The sequence below is a fragment of the Rhyacophila brunnea genome, unplaced genomic scaffold (assembly GCF_057557595.1).
Source record: "Rhyacophila brunnea isolate RB1 unplaced genomic scaffold, BYU_Rbru_1.0 scaffold_16, whole genome shotgun sequence".
In the NCBI taxonomy this organism is placed as follows: Eukaryota; Metazoa; Arthropoda; class Insecta; order Trichoptera; family Rhyacophilidae; genus Rhyacophila; species Rhyacophila brunnea.
Genome location: NW_028232816.1, coordinates 31,658,345 through 31,677,166, shown reverse-complemented (window position 1 = coordinate 31,677,166; position 18,822 = coordinate 31,658,345). Strand labels below are relative to the sequence as shown.

General features: G+C 31.0%; 1 protein-coding gene across 2 annotated transcripts in view; it reads right to left on the bottom strand.

The window, feature by feature from the left end:
* The window catches only part of LOC147074646 (uncharacterized), a 49,474-nt gene extending 35,324 nt beyond the window's left edge, over positions 1-14,150 (bottom strand). Inside the window, exon 1 of one of the 2 annotated variants that reach the window (XM_085943571.1) lies at positions 14,047-14,150. In XM_085943571.1, coding sequence (XP_085799697.1) covers positions 14,047-14,065 — 19 coding nt within the window. In that variant the 5' untranslated portion in view covers positions 14,066-14,150. Of the gene's footprint in view, positions 1-13,843 lie in introns of both variants that reach the window. The other variant, XM_085943572.1, reaches the window with a different exon arrangement.
* Positions 14,151-18,822: the final 4,672 nt, after the last annotated feature.

Sequence of the window (18,822 nt, the reverse complement as noted above, 5' to 3'; positions counted from 1 at the left end):
TTATGAGGATTTTTTATCCCTTTATAATGTGCTGTCTCTATGCAACGCATTACCTGCCTACCCCCACGGGACGTCTGTGAGTATGGAACAGTGAGTCTGAACACTCCGATATCCGGACACCGATGTCTGGTGTGAAAGAGGTCGAAAAATTCTAAAAAAAATTACCAAACTGACCTACTATTGGGCATGCTTATTTACCATAGTTATTTATTAATTTAAAAAAAAAATGGACATAACAAATTAGAATTCAATACATTCAAAAGGTGACTTTTTATTTGAAAAATAAGTGGTTTTAAGCAGCCGAGTTTAATAAAAATACATATTATTATCTAATACCAATATTCCAAATATTACCCTCAGGTTAGAGAAAAAAAAACATAAACGATGATAGAAAATAAAATAAAATTAAAAAAAAACAAAATTTACATCACATCTCTTAAGGGGGGACATGCTCGTCGAAGGTCAAAATTGAGTTTTTATTGTATTTTCAAACCATGATCCCGGACACTCCTTAAACGTTGTAGATAATCTATTTATATAATTTTAAAGCCTTATTATCCTGTATAGTTATTTTAAACATTTAATGACTGCATGAAGCATTTTTGTTACATAAAATAGTATTCTTTTAAACCTCTCGCTCTAATGTTTTAGAATATAGTCATATTTCAGTACATAACTGTGCAGTGGTGTTAAGATTTTTTACGTTTATTAATGTTTAAACGCATTTATAAAACCATTAGTATAATTTATTACGAGATAATTTTTGTAAAATATTCACGATAAAAAATTATTTTGATAATCTCTGTGATCCCAAATTTGACAAGAATTAGGCATTTTATTATTCAAAAAATCGGCAAGATTAACACATTTGAAGATAATTCTAAAGATACTTATTTTAAGCTGTGTTTTTGACCATTCAAGTGTGATAAAAATCTTATGAATAATGATTGCTTTATAATAATTATTGACCTAAGAATAAGGTAGTGTTTTTTTGAAATACGCCATTTCTTTTGTCATTCCCCAGTGGTTAAGCTACAACATACGGCCATAGCCATAAAATGACAAACTATAATTAAAGTAGGAAGTAAAATTATGTTAACGCGCGTATTTGAACATGTACCAAACCGAATTTTTTTTTATTTTTTTTTAAACGGTACATGTTCAAACACGCGCGTCAATATCATTTTACTCTCTACTTTAATTATAGTTTGTCAATTTATGGCTACGGCCGTATGTTGTAGCTTAACCACTGGGGAATGACAAAATAAATGGCGTATTTCAAAAAAACACTACCTTATTCTTAGGTCAATAATTATTATAAAGCAATCATTATTCATAAGATGTTTATTACACTTGAATGGTCAAAGACATAGCTTATAATAAATATCTTTAGAATCATCTTCAAATGTGTTAATCTTGCCGATTTTTTGAATAATAAAATGCCTAATTCTTGTCAAATTTGGGATCACAGAGATTAGTAATATAATTTTTTATCGTGAATATTTTACAAAAATTATCTCGTAATAAATTATGCTAATGGTTTAATAAATGCGTTTAAAAATTAATAAATGTAAAAAATCTTAGCACCACTGCACAGTTATGTACCGAAATATGACTATATTCTAAAATATTAGAGCGAGAGGTTTAAAAGAATACTATTTTATGTAACAAAAATACTTCATGCAGTCATCAAATGTTTAAAATAACTATAAAAGATAATAAGGCTTCAAAATTCTATAAATAGATCATCTACAACGTTTAAGGAGTGTCCAGGATCATGGTTTGAAAATACAATAAAAACTCAATTTTGACCTTCGACGAGCATGTCCCCCCTTAAAGTGTATATCTTTGGGGAGCGCATTGATTAATCTCACATGCCTTACTAATTATTGTGGCTGATAAGCCTGACACAAGGAAATACAGTTCATGTTTGCGACCATGTAGGTAATTGGGCGGATATAAAATCAAACTTTTTAGGACATCAGGATTTGAAACCGCCCTTTGTGGGCGTGTCTGGAAACTTGTACGTATACAGTTCTCCGTATTACACTTCACCGTGAAATTAATATTGCATCAGAAATATATAGCCGTGTATTAAAGACCGTCTAACCTCTTTGGGTCGTATAGTACTGACATAAAATTTATGTCTAAATAAAACACGCTTCTTGTCGGCTTACACTTTATAGGAAGCCAGCAGCCGATATATTGGATTATTTGTTAGGTTAGGTTAGGTTTTCATTCTTGAATTTTGCCAAAATCAACTATGAAAATTGAATTAATGTTCATATTGAATCTAATAAAATTAGAGACCGTATAGTATACGATCATCTCTTCCCGGTAAGAAGTCACGACGAACTGTGCCACGATGAAATGTTTTACGTACAATTTACATATAACCGATAAATACACTTTGTGAAATCGAATAATGTTAAATACCGCTCAGTCAAACCTTGCTTCGCGAGATTTTAAATGCGATTCGTTTAGTACTAAACAGCGCTATTTAAACCAAATTATACGCTAATTTATTTGGCAATTACACCGATTGTTATTCTTTAGGAGTGTACAAGGAACTGCGAACACCCAAATATGTACAGGTGATTTGATTACATATATTAATTCCACTCGTAGGAGAAGTATGCGTGCGTCGACATGCGGTATAAATTATTTAAAATTTTCGAGGCACGATTAATCTTTCGCTGAATAAAGATCACAGGTGAACTCATTTTTTCTTTGTGACATTGACAATATTATCATTTTTTTTTGTATCTAGAACGACATGCATCAGATTCAAAAATGCATTTATTTAAATCCCTTGGAAGGATTTCAAAATACACTACTTGAATTTAAATTGCCGTTAAATGATTCTATACACAAGCTAAAATAAAATCTTGGATACTGCATGGTGAAAAACTAAAGTAATTTATTATTTTATTTCTCAAGCATTCCTTCAATTAATTCATTTAAAATAGCCTCTATTTCTTAAGAGCGTACATAAGTGAAACGGCAAATAATTTTCAACAGTATGTGGAACGAAATTTCGCAGTCGTCGCCAATCGGAGACTGACAGTCGAGGTGTGAGCACGTCAATTTGTTTTGTGATGGCGTCGGAGGAATATATTCTTAAATCGTGTAAAGATGACTAAAAAACGTTCCGCATGTACTTGAAAAAGAAAACATGTCAATGAATATACTATTATTATTACGAATATAATAATAAACATAACATTAAAAGGACGCATGTTGATTTTTTATGACAAATTATATTTCGTTCGGCTCGCGTCATTTGCACAATCCGCGCATCGCCTAGTCACGATCTTTTTAGACCATGCCTCAGCTGAAGTTATAGTCTTACGGCTTTCATCTATACATTTAGTATGGTATTTTAAAATACTGATTTTTCATGATATTTGCTGATTATTTATTTATTTAGAAAAGAGTATTATAGCATTACAGCGATTGGCCAATGTGCCATAATACAATAAATATAATTTATAAAAATGACTTAATTACAAATAACAACCAATATAACAAGAAACTAGAAAAGAAAGTAAGATGTGCTTATGTAAATATTAAAGTAAAATGATACATACAATTATAAATTTAACCTATTTAACACGTCCACAAACATGATATTTAATAAAAAATAAATCAACCTTTATGGAGCCATCAAATAAGTTATAGCTAAACAACTTAGAAACGGACATGCGTAGAAGCACACGTACTTTCGTGCGCATATTGTAGGTGTGTAAACACTGCTGGTCTGGTGGTGAAAACGCTGCGTCTGTGCGTGAAAAGTCTGTTTTACACGATACAATAGTATATTTTTACAGTTTACAATCGGGTATTATAAAAATCCTTTACAATGGCAAGTACAAGAAATTGTTGTTTCTAATGTGTCCGAATATTTAAGGGATGAAAAAACAGTATGATTATAATGATAGGTAGATATACATTTTTATAGAAAATGATTTTCACAGTATGCGTTTTATAACAACTTAACTAAAAATACCAATTAAAAGACATTATTTGAAAATTATAAAAAAAAGTGATTGGATCATCGATATATTTAATATGTATACTGTTAAATTCTACTTATTAAGTCATAAGTTGTGTAAATATAGACAATAATAAAAATATTATATGCGTATATCTATAATATATGGGACGTCACGAAAATAGTCAATGGAATAATCCGACAAATACAAAAAGTGCAGCCTCATTAAAAATCAACAATTTATTTAAATTTATATTATTATATGAGTTACATGTGTGCAAGTATAATATAAGCTTCCGAATACACGTAAAAGATTTCGCGTGTATGTATTTCAATATTTTTTTAACGTTGTAATTTAGTTGAGGTCAAGTATGAATTTTTTGTCCATTTTTTTTGTTATCACACGTCAATTTGAAGCAACGAACGTCTTCAATAGGAAATCAGTTTGCTATAATAACTATAGAATAGTATCTCACGAGTACACTTATTTGAAGTAAGCTATTAATTAACTTTATTTCGGGAAAACCTTAAAATGGTGTCAGAGATGTTATTAAAAAAAAGCTTACTTTAAGCCTCAAGGAAATTACCAAATTAATTACGATGTCAAAAATACCAGATAAAATGGCAGCTACATTTCATTTTCGTCAGGACCTTATGCCTGAGGATTGTGACCCAGATAATTTGTTCAGATAGGTAACATCATTAAATGTTTTTTTTTCTGATTTTCTCCGCCTGGGTGTTTCGCACCCTTAAGGTGGCCGTGCACAAATCGCGGCTGCATATACATGGCAGGTGGAGATAGAGTAACTGAAATTATCGTCCATCTAAGAAGAGGTCTTTCTCGTCCTTTTCGACCTACGGAAAATCAAGTATCACGAGATTTTCCAGGATGTCATCTTCTCTGCGGGCTATATGATGAAAAAAAAAATGATGAGAGTCAGTCTCGAATCTGGAGTTTGTAAGTCGTTGGTGCGTTTGGCCATCCACAACATTCTAACCATTCGCCTTTACAAACAGATGTTAAAAAAACAAACGTTAAACCGAGACAACAGATTAAAAACAGAAAAAACGATATTCTTATTTTTAATGACTTTTAAAATTCTAATGGATTTAAGTTTTGTACTATTCCATTTAAGTCGTGTTTTGGTTCCCACCTTTCGGCATCTTCAGGTACATGCGCACTCATCAGTGGTAAATACACACTGACAACGAATACGCTTGTAAATTACCAGTAAATTGTATTAAATTGCATCTTACATATTTTGTCACAAACTAACCCGTTATAGTTCAATGCAGGAGTGGGAAAACTTTTTTGAAAGAGGGCTACATTGGGAATATAAAATAAACGGCAGGCCGCAAGTAAAATACTATTTTTAGATTAATTATTATCATGATAAATGAATTTCAATATAAATAATTAGAAGATAAAAAGAACTTTTTATATACAGCGTTTTTAAATTTTCTGTTGAATCATATAAACTTGACAATTCTATGTATTAATAATTATAGAATACAGAAATTGCATTTTGACATTTCATATTGATTTCCATAGTAACGCAAGTATATATTAATAATTTAGTTGCTAGGGCCCACTTAGCAACCAATAATAGTGAGTAGAAAAATATTACTTTTAACGAATTTTTTCCGAAACATACAAAACAGAATTAACTGAAAATGAATTCAATTCTGCTTAAAGATGGCCAAAAATATTAAATAATGCATTCCCGTCGTGTTCTAAAAGTTTCAAATGTCTAGTTAGTCGTGAAGTTAGTTAAAAATCTTAGAAAAACAAGAAAAAATCTGTACGGGACAAACAAGAATACGAGCTAATAAAAACATGGTAAAAATAAATGATTCTCTAATGGCCAACAAATTAATGAGAAGAACGAAACTGTTTTACATTTTTAAAACGTTTTTTTTATTTCAGGTGTTAATTTTGTAGTTGTTCTTAAAACTGCTTGTAAATATTCATCGATGATGGTTGATCGTACAGAGTTTTTATTGATATTCATGATTGAAAATGTTTTTTTCACATGTTATTATGTAAGGTGGTCCAAAATATCCAATGTTTTTCGAGCAGAATGTTTAAGTTGTTCGAATATGTCCTAATTAAGAGTGTTGTAAAATTTGTAGATTCCTTCTCGACGGTGCAATTCATTTAAGTATATTCGATTATTTTTAAAAATGTGTTAAAATGTAGAAAAAGTAAACTTTTTCCAGAAATACGATTAAAGCTCGCGGGGTATACATAAATACTTGGCGGGCCGCATGCAGTCCGCGAGCCGTAGTTTCCCCAGACCTGGTTTAATGGATGTATAGTGTACTGACACATTATTATAAAAAAACATAAACTAACGAGTCGTTTGTAGATTTATTAAACTTTTTGTTAGGGTAAGTTATCATGATTTAGACACTGCAGTGACGTATTAATTAGTTATATCAATACATTACGTATATTATTATTTAGTATATTATCTCGAATTAATTCGTGAAAAAAATACATGTAGAAATATCATTTATAATAACTGGGTAATTACCAACATAATAAATAAATATATATAAATTATGTAGGTAGATATTTTACAGTTTAATGCATGATTCATTATGGGCCTACTTACATAATATGTAGGTATAAGTAAGTTCATTCATTCCGTGTGCGACATGCAACACTTGGATAACGTTATACCTACCTATCAAAGGATGCAAGTGATGATACGGATAGAGCCGGACATAACTCGGAAATTTACAACATAACACAATATTTTTGTTAAAGTTAAAATTTACCATTTTTTTGAAAAGAGTTGAGTTGACATTGCGTTTATTGGGATGTATTTGAACCCCTGAAAGTGCTGTGAAACTTTAATAATATTGTTTATGAATATAATTGTGTATATTTTGTTTGAATAATTTCTGAACCGAAACTGATTAATGTCCGATTTGACTGAAGTTAGAAACTTGTCGGTGAGTTTAATATTTTTAATTGTCGAGTTGGTAAATTAATTTTAATGATGTCTTCTGGCGGTACAAATCCATACTATGTAAGTGGCTACATTATCTTCAATTATACATATCTTAAGGCAGTTATTGTTATAATCATTTAAACTAGTATTTAGACATTCTCTGCTTCACATTAGACACATCCATTTTTCTTCATTCTCTATGGTTCTGTCAGTGACGTCCCGTGGGGGTAGGCAGGTCGTGCATTGCATAGGGACAGCATGGTAGGCAAAACAAGGAACGAATAAAATTTTTACGACTTTTCAGAGTAATGGTGGTTTTTGATGAAGCTGACGATGTTGTTGCATCATTAGAAAAGTTTAAAAAATAATTGAAGAATAAAATTCTTGGCAACATAACTATTATTAATACCCAGTGTAATACACGGTTTCATTTCGGTTTATCACAGGGTTTCTTCCATACCAGTCAGCCCCAAAAACCTCATCATACCTAAAACCATCACTACTTGAGAGGAGGTTTGGTGGAAATACTGTAATTCTTAATAGTTGGTGTGTACACAATATGTAAGTATAAAGATTTTTTTTTGGATTTGTCTGTTTAATATAGCCAAAGATTAATAATAAAATAGACAAATAGAACTCTTAACAAATTCGCAGATACTTTAAAACTAAAAATGAAAGGGGACAGCATTTTAAGTCCGCTTAAGGACGACACTTAGGGGCATAACTGGGGTATGTATCTTCTGTACATGGGAGAGTGGCACAATGCTTGTATACAGTGGCGGCTCGACGACGTTATAGGTGGTGGGGTTTAGCAATTAATTAATAAATATGCATACCTACCTACATTAGATATACATTATGTACCAAATAGTAATATAATTTTATTAATGAGGTAATGGGTAATTTTTCAGAATAAATAATATGAATATCTGAGTCGTTACTTAATCACATCTGAAAAGCGTGCTTTAAAATATTAACTTAATTAATGATAATAATTATTATAGACTTACCATTACCAGTTTTGAACAACGAGCGTTTTTACGCACCTAGGGGTCTTTTAATTCGTTCCCCAGTATGCGTATACTATCACTAATGCATTCACATTCTTGTATAACGAGATTTGTATCGCGGTGATGGGATGGGACTGAGTGACCCCACTCCAGTCAGTGAAAAATAGACGCCATAGCTTTCTTAATTTATACATAGGTATGAGTCACCGTGAAATAGGATGTTTTTAATTTAATTGATGATTTTAATACCGCATAATCATCATTATGTTATTACATAATTTACAATCATCGCTTTGCTTATTTGTATAATAATAATAAATATCTCTATAAAATTGCAACAGGTGTAGATGGAAAAAATAAATTAAATACCTAGTTCATTTAATTATCTAATTAATAGGTAGGTATATTATGAATAATAATAAAAATATCGGACGTGTATTTTTGACATGATAACGATGTGGCGATGGTCCCTACGAACCCTTCAGGTAGAGCCGCCCCTGCTTGTGTATATTTGTGCAAAAAGTTGCAGAAGAATACCGCTCAAGTATGCTTTTAAATTTGTTGCCATGGATTAGGATGTTTGTTCATAATGGTGAATGATTGTGAAATTAAATCAATCCAAAATTGGCGATATGTATGCCAATACATTATTAATATGTAATAAATATTTTTCTTCAGTGATATCCCTAAATACTGCACTGATGTATTTTAATAACGAGCTGGTGCAGTCCGTACAATGGCCCGTGCGCGAATAAACTGTATTCAGCAAGAGGTTCAACTTTAACCTACAATCCTCTTTAAATAAACAAACCTAAGGAAGCACTGCATTCAGTTTTATTGGGTTTATTCACGTGATGAATTCAGGGACGGCACTAACTATAATAATTATTATAATTAGTATTGATAAAATAGTAATACAACTTGCATAACTTTTCTCAACATATTCGATCAGAAACTGATTATTATATTATGCACTAAACAACTTATTAAGTTTTGTATATGAAATATTAAAAGGTAAAAACGTTTCTCTGGGGCTAGTTGAAGGGTCGAAATTCTATAGGGTCTAAGTGCCAAAAATGTGAAACTGAGATATAAAAAAAAAGAATAAAACCACATATATGTGAAAACTTACATTTTTATTTTACAAAGATACAGAAGCACATCAGTATAATATGACGAGTTTACATGATTCTAAATATAAAATAAACAAAGGAAGAATAAAATATTTAAACATGGCCAATATTCAAACGTTTTATGTAGATATGTAGGGCCCATATCTCAATGTATTTTTGTGACAAAAATGGTAGAGTTAGGAACTTAGACCCTTCAGAAAATTATTAGGTTTGGCATATAAATTGTACTGTATAGAATTTTTTGGCACGTAGATCCTATAGACTTTCAACTCTACAATTACAGTGAAGTGATATTATGGTGAAGTATAAAGATTTTTGACAAAGATGTTTAATAAAATATTTTTTAGTATTTGTTTTAAGAACCTACTTTTATAAAACACAAGCTGGAGCATATTGCACTGCATAAAATGATTTATAAAAGTTTATATTAAAAAATGAACAACGAATGTATGTTGGCTTGTACGTTTATATATCCAGTCTTTTATTTCTGTTTTTGTTATCTGGATTAGAGCTTATGATTTCTGGATTTTTCCAGAACTTATGATAATTGAAAATTTTCTTTATTGTGTTTTTTTTAACTCACCCACTCCAAATTTTCTGCGGCCGAATCCGTTTGAGATTAAATTTGATACATTTTTTAAATCTGTTCGTAACATTTTTTTTCTCCTCATCAAATCTAAGAAATCCATTTCAGTTCAAAGTCGAGAGCTTTTATTGCAAAAAAAAGTCACCGGCGAATTTAAGAAAATATGTTCCGGGCTTTTTTTAAAGCTTTTTTAATATTCCGGTTCAGATAGACATCTTTTCCAGTTTCAACTTGATTTTGTTATTTTTGCCTAGTAACAATACTATTTCTGGAATTCTGATTCTGATTCGTGATTCCTTGAGAAATGAGAATTATGGAAATTTCTTAAAATTAAATTCTCGATCACAACCACTGATCTGGGTGGCGATTATTATTTATACCTTACAGTATTTCATATTTTTCGTGTTCAACAATCAATAATAATATTTTTGGTTAATTTCTTTCCGTCTTCCATTTTTAAACGAGCTGTCATCACAGTGTTGTCCAATATTGCCATGTTTATAGATATTTTACATTTACATTTCATATTTGATTAAAAGTAACATTTTCCTGATTTTTTATAATCTACATAAGATATCATGTAATATCACGCTTTGCAGGCCATTAATATATTTATCATCAAGTAAAATTATTTATTTTTATTCATTTTCGCCAATAATTTTATCTGGCAACAATATTTTATAAAATATAGACTATTCACTGATAAAGATATTATAAAATAATATGTCTTCCTCATTAAAGATATTTGTCAATGATCTTTCATCGTCTACTACCGATGTTAGCATAAAGATTACGGCATGACAATATCTGTCCACTCCACTGGCAATATTAATTTGACCCTAAAAAACCTAAATGATTTTCGCAAGTGTGCGTACTTACATACACGACGTGACCCAAAGCGCCAAATATTTGTTCCGTGTTCCAAATTCAAAAAGTAGGTAGGTAAAAACGTTTTATAACATCGTGGATGGATTTAAAAATTATTATTATTTATATTATTGTCTATGACGCAAAAAGTATTCAACGGCAAAAAATTAAGCCGTAAACAACCTGAACTAATAGTTATCTATGATTGACAACGTAATGTATGTGTTATTTAATGAATTAACATAATACGTACGCATGCCGGCTGATGTTTATCAATTTAGTTTAACCTATCAATATAATATATAGAGTCGTTTGTATACAACGTGACGACATAATATAATAATTTGTCACGAAGGGGTTAGTGTGGGGTTGTAGAAAACGTGGCGATAAAAAACCAGACCCTCGTATTCGGGTTCGATGAGGTCACAATATATTTATTCTACTTTCTAAGCCTGTGTATTTTTGTGATTGTTTCACTTTACTACTATACTACTGTTTCATAACACTACACAGTGACGTCCCTAGACAAAATGCCGCCCCTGTGCAATGCCAAAATAACGCCCCACTTTTTATACAGTATTTTTTATCACCCGTGCATGTGTCGTTTCTGGTCACCATGGACGTCAAAGGGCAACGGAAGTAAACTAGACATCGCAAACCCGACAAAAAATACAGCGCAGTTAAACCTTTTATCATAATTAATACATTTTGTTTCCAACCAGTGAGCTGAATTTTTTTGTGAATTTTCGGTATTAGGTATTAAGTTTAGGTAGCTATTTCTATATATACCAAATGATTCTCCTCGATTTGCCGCCCTTCGAGTAACTGCCGCCCCCAAGCGACGCTGAATCTGCCTACTCCTACAGGACGTCACTGACACTACTAACTATCATTGGACCATAATATGACCTGTTGTTGTGTTAAATATAATATAATATATCATACTATATGTATGTATAAGCAATATTGTTGATTAAATAATAAACAAATTTTAAACGTTATACTGACATCGATAATTTTCAACATTCATTTCATTCGGTAACGTAACCACACTAAAGATCAATTCCGTTTAAAATAAGTTAAGTTTACATTTAAGGGGGGACATGCTCGTCGAAGGTCAAAATTGAGTTTTTATTGTATTTTCAAACCATGATCCTGGACACTCCTTAAACGTTGTAGATAATCTATTTATATAATTTTGAAGCCTTATTATCCTTTATAGTTATTTTAAACATTTGATGACTGCATAAAGTATTTTTGTTACATAAAATAGTATTCTTTTAAACCTCTCGCTCTAATGTTTTAGAATATAGTCATATTTCGGTACATAACTGTGCAGTGGTGTTAAGATTTTTTACATTTATTAATTTTTAGATGCATTTATAAAACCATTAGTATAATTTATTACGAGATAATTTTTGTAAAATATTCACGATAAAAAAATATATTGATAATCTCTGTGATCACAAATTTGACAAGAATTAGGCATTTTATTATTCAAAAAATCGGCAAGATTAACACATTTGAAGATAATTATAAAGATACTCATTATAAACTATGTCTGACCATTCAAGTGTGAAAAACATCCGATGAATAATGATTGTTTTATAATAATTATTTCACTTGTAAGGTAGTATTTTTTTGAAAAACGCCATTTCTTTTGGCACTTCCCAGTGGTTAAGCTACACCATGCGGCAGTAGCCATAAATTGGCAAACTATAACTGAAGTAGGGAGTAAAATCAGGTTAACGCGCGTGTTTGAACATGTACCGTTTAAAAAAAAGATTTTTTTTCGGTTAGGTACATGTTCAAACACGCGCGTTAACCTGATTTTACTCCCTACTTCAGTTATAGTTTGTCAATTTATGGCTACAATTAATTATATAAGTAGATTATCTACAACGTTTAAGGAATTTCCAGGATCATGCTTTGAAAATACCATAAAACCTCCATTTTGACCTACGCGGAGCACGTGGGCCGTTAAGGGTTGTCTCCAGGCTGTAGTACCAGAGAAAAAGTTAATACTATTATGTATATTACAATCATTAATATCAGTTATAATTAATGTGACCATATTTCCATAGCGGAAATGGGGACATTTTCCTGATTGTTGCAAACTGTCAAAAATTTTGTTTAAAGTCCTCTCAGAATCAAAGTAGAGATGTTTTTCATATTGACAAATTTGGCATATTTATTGAACGTATTATATTAATACTTTGGACGCGGAAGACGCACACGGTGCGTAATGACCAGGCGGCCGATCGATGTAATTAACGTGCATTTTAAAGGGGGCAATTAAAATCTCATTATCTCTTCAGCAGCGAAAGCGTTAATAAAATTGCAATGAACGATATATTTACAGATAATGACAATATACAGACACTAATTAGTAGATACCTATTCAAGAGAATAGAAAAAGTGTAATGTTTGACAGATAGCGAAATTAACAAACGGACAATAATCAACGTAAATGCCAATTTTCAGCTTTCTTTCAATGTTGCCATATTTTTTACACATTTATACTTCATTTTACTAAAAGTTATAGTATTTCCAAAAAATATATAGTATATTATACGCATTGTCAGCGGTAAATTTTTGAATTGTTTTTTATCACCACTCTAGCACCTGAAAATTAAAAAAAACTCTAACCAGAATCAAGGACGAGAGCTTTACCAAAATATACTCACTCAAAACTATCTCTTAATTTCACCCTACTGAATATGATAGCTTTTTTTATCTGTCCTAAAATTTCCCTTCGTCCGTTTTTCAAGATAAAAATAATCTCCTATATATTATTATCCTACAGATTTGCCCGTTTTTGCGAGCGATTGTGTGCCTTATTCGTCACGTCCGATGGGTTAAAACGCCAAACACACTTATGGAATGTTCGAAATTCAAATAGGTCATATAGAGTATGAAAGGAAGGGTTTTCCGAATTTAAGTTATCTTGCGATATAATATTGATGTTTCTCTAAAGCTTTCCGGCACATACGTCACATTATTGACAATATGGGAATTTATTTTTTCACAATGTTTGCAACACTCGAACCGACTAAACAAAGATGGCCGCTTTAAATTTAAAATGCGTTTTAACCGATATATACAATCAATTTTCACAAACTAATCATAATAAGATTGATCGATAAACATATTAGAACTGATTTATTTAAATTTTTATGAATTAAGTTCTCTGTTTAAGTTAAGTTTCTACACCTCTGACGGAAATCAAGTCTTTTGACACTATAAATTTATTACGCTATGTATACTAACATACGGTATTTCAATTGACTGACCACATATTTACTTATGAGATGCATTCGAGTGACTGTAAGTTGAAGTGAGCACAATTTCATATAACTTAACACAGTCACAAAAAAATCACTTTTAAAAACAAGGTAACATACGTCATTATTTGTTGTTTATGTAAAAAACGACAGGTGATATTATTTACGTCTCCTAATGATTTAAAAATGCACAGCACTATATAATAACTCACATTTATAACAAGCACCCATAGATAACTATAAATATTCAAATAAACAATAACATTTATACGAATTCCGATTAAAACTGATCATTTCATTGAAACGCGGGCGTACGACAAATCGGCGTTTTATGACACCAAGGAAAATTTTAAAATATGATGTCACTTTTTTTTTTTTTGTAAGGCTGTTGAATCAATTTTTATTTTGAACCAATGAAACTTATATACAATTAATTAGCTCATTATAACCCAAAAATATTTAAAAGGTATCAACCAGTGTTGCCAACTAACATTTTCAAAGTTCAGTAGATTTTTTGATTTTTTCTTCAAAATACCATTGATTGACAAAAATGTATGAAATTCAACGTTTGTGTTTGGTGAAAGCGTGCATATTGACATAATCTCACAAGTGTCTTTTAAAAAATCATGTAAAAAGTGACTTTTGTTCATCACAAATATCATTATTTCTTCTTTTCCTGACAACAATTTCAGTAGATTTAATGAAATTCCAGTAGACATGGCAACACTGACTATGCGATCAACCCAGTGTTGCCAAGTCAAAATTTAAAAATTCAGTAGATAGACATGGCAACACTGACTATGCGATCAACCCAGCAGTGTTGCCATGTCTACTGAAATTTGCCAATATACTGAATTTTTGATTTTTTTTCGAAATTCAAGAAATCTACTGATATTTGTGTTTCTCCATAATTGTAAATTAACTGATGATTCTTTCAATAATAAACTTGAAATGATTTACGCATGACTTTTTTTGATGTTATACACTTCTAAATTGACATAAAAAGCATTGTAACTCTACCCAAGAGCGCCATTTTACCCATTAATATCATCATTGTTTACAGTAAATTAATATTATTAGTTATTGTTATTCTTATTAGTTTTAAATCATATCTAATAAACCACATTTTTCAAAATCTTCTGATATTTTAAATTTTGACTTGGCAACACTGGGTTGCAGTGTTGCCAAGTCAAAATTTAAAAATTCAGTAGATAGACATGGCAACACTGACTAATGCGATCAACCCAGTGTTGCCAAGTCAAAATTAAAAAAAAAAAATCAGTAGATAGACATGGCAACACTGACTAATGCGATCAACCCAGTGTTGCCAAGTCAAAATTAAAAAAAAAAAATCAGTAGATAGACATGGCAACACTGACTATGCGATCAACCCAGTGTTGCCAAGCCAAAATTTAAAAAAATCAGTAGATAGACATGGCGACACTGACTATGCGATCAACCCAGTGTTGCCAAGTCAAAATTTAAAATTTCAGTAGATTTTGACAAAAAATTCAGTAGATTTCATAAAATATCAGTAGATTTTGAAAAATGTGGTTTATTAGATATGATTTAAAACTAATAAGAATAACAATAACTAATAATGTTAATTTACTGTAAACAATGATGATATTAATGGGTAAAATGGTGCTCTTGGGTAGAGTTACAATGCTTTTTATGTAAATTTAGAAGTGTATAACATCAAAAAAGGTCATGCGTAAATCATTTCAAGTTTACTATTGAAAGAATCATCAGTTAATTTACAATTGTGGAGAAACACAAATATCAGTAGATTTCTTGAATTTCGAAAAAAAATCAAAAATTCAGTATATTGGCAAAAAATATCAGTTGATCTACTGAAATTTCAGTAGACATGGCAATACTGGATCAACCGTAGAATATTATTTCAAAATTTTATAAAGTAACATTTTTTTATGGCTGTTAAATGATAATTTTTTTAAACCAATGAAACTTATATACATTCAATTGGCTCATATAACCCAAAAATATTTAAAAGGTATTCAACAATAATTGGTGTTATACATATTATTTAAATCATTATCAACCAGGATCAATCCACTGCTATAGCAGGCCTAGCAGCCTGAAGTGGTGTCAGGTGATATTGTGAAGGCCTGACTCCAGAATAGACTACGCATATGACTCCAAATTTGTATTGGCAGTGACGAGATGCAAATTGTAAAACTGACAAATCAGCGAAATGTCAAAATGTCTGACGTAAACAAAAATCCATCCCGAAGGGAAAACTATGGCGCCGTTTATGCATACTTCACAATTATATTAATATACAATACCGCCAAGCCGTCTGCAAGACCTAGCGAGACAGACTGGCGAGAGCCAGCTGGCTCAGCTAGTTCCATAATAATTACAAGATAAAAAGAACTTTTTATATACAACGTTTTTAAATTTTCTGTTGAATTATTATGCTCAATATGCTCAAACTTGTACTTGATACGAAGTAAATAAAAAACAAACAAACAAATATAGAATAATAAAAATAAAAGAAAATATAGAATACTGAAATGTCATTTTGACATTTCATTTTGATTTCCATAGTAACGCACGTATATATTAATAATTCAGTTGCTAGGACCAAGCAACCAATAATAGTCTTTTACTTTTTTACGGATTTTTCTGAAATAACTTTCCATACAAAACAGAATTAACTGAAAATGAATTCAATTCTGCTTAAAGATGGCTAAAAGTATTAAAAGAATGCATTGGCATCGTGTTCTGATATATTCTAAAAGTTTCAAATGTCTAGCTAGTCGGGAAGTTAGTGAAAAGTCGATTGCAAGATTTGTACTGGACAAACAAGAATACGAGCTAATAAAAACGTTATAATATAAAGTACACTATTCTGTAGCGATAAAAAACTGAATCCTGTTTCATTTCCCCCCAAACATACCGGATGTTTTCTGTAGTTCGGCAAACATAAAGTACGATTTTCTAAATACAAATAATTCCAAAGCACATTATGGTCAAATAAAGAACTTCCTATCTTCTTAAACAAATGACATATGATCACCATAGTTATATAATTAAACAAAACACAGATACTAATTTAAGAAACTTATTTCATAAATTAATATTCTATATCAACAAGCCTACATCGAGATTATCAAGAGCATTTTTTACGCGTCTTGATTAATATACAATGAAAAAAAAACAAGCATTCGTCTCAGTCAATCTGTCAATTAAAATGTCATTTTGTGCATGGCAAAAAAACGTGGTAATGCTAGCCGTTTCGTTATGACGTCTATTTTGTAACGATACCATCGCGAAATTCACTTAGACGTCAGGTTAAACATCTTTAGACAGTAACTAAGCACTTGTTCTCAACGGTAAATCGCGTATAATTATTTTGCATTTGACTAAGCAAATTGTATTCCGTGATACGTGCATAGAAAAAGAATTTATTAAGTACTATATACTGAGAAGGGTGCCACATTAGTTGGTCATGTCATGAGACTTGAAATTTCCAACATAGTTATTGATGTTATAACCATAATGGCACAATACATCAACGGCAAAGACTGCTTATTAAAGGAAGCTAAACGATTAGTAACCTAAATGAAATAATTACAAGATAAAAAGAACTTTTTATATACAGCGTTTTTAAATTTTCTGTTGAATCATATAAACTTGACTTGACTAGCTTAAACGAACATAGAATACTGAAATGTCATATTGACATTTCATATTGATTTCCAAAGTAATGCACGTATATATTAATAATTTAGTTGCTAGGACCCCAGACCCCTAGCAACCAATAATAGTGGATTGGATTACGGATTTCTTCCGAAATAACTTTTCATACAAAACAGAATTAACTGAAAATTAATTCAATTCTACTTAAAGATGGCTAAAAGTATTAAAAGAATGCATTGGCATCGTGTTCTGATATAGTCTAAAAGTTTCAAATGTCTAGCTAGTCGGGAAGTTAGTTAAAAATCGACTGCAAGATTTGTACTGGATAAACAACCACCGGACAAATAAGAATACGACCTAATAAAAACGTTCCAAAATGGGTACGTATTGGGGTACATGTAAATTGTACGTAAAACATTTCACCGTGGCAAAGTTCAACGTGAGCTTTCTTAGCGGAAAGAGATAACCATTTATACTATACGGTCTCCAATTTTATTAGATTTAATATGAACATTAATTCAATTTTCATGGCTGATTTTGGCAAAATTCATGAATTATTCAAGAATGAAAACCTAACCTAACCTAACTTATAATATAGTACATCGGCTATTTTCAAAATTTGTTTGTTACTGGCTTCTTGTAAAGTGCAAACCGACAAGAACCGTGTTTTATTTAGACATGAATTTTATGTCAGTACTATACGACCCAAAGAGGTTGGACGGTCTTTAATATACGGCCATATATTTCCGATACAACATTTCACGGTGAAGTGTGCTACGGTGAAGTGTGCTACGGCGAATTGCATACGTACAAGTTTCCGGACACGACGTATTGGGAGAGTAGATGTATTTATAGTGTATATATCACTCAGCCCGCGCATTACACATAATGCTCTATAATCAGTTTGATCTGTATTGATACGTAGATCATGCGTTGCTTAAGGGCGGCACACTCTAAGGAAACAGAAAATTACGGAAGGAATGTGAATAAAAGACTTGTAGAGAGTAAATTCCGCGAAGAAAATCAAAATGGAAAAATAGAAGGAATGGAGTTTGAAAGATTTTCTTTGCATGTAATCGCTTAAAACCACGGAACAGATTAATAAGATATAAATGTAAAAGCCAGTCACCATGGACTAAGGTTTTGAAGTTAGACTTGATTTATTACAAGACGATTAGGTCATAAATCGTAAAGAAGCATAAAGGACATTGAGTGTCTTCAAATATTATCAATATTGAATATGCGTTTCATTTTCGTGACAAAGCTTATTTTATTATAATACGTATATTATGATACAGATTTAACTAGGCATTGAATATAAC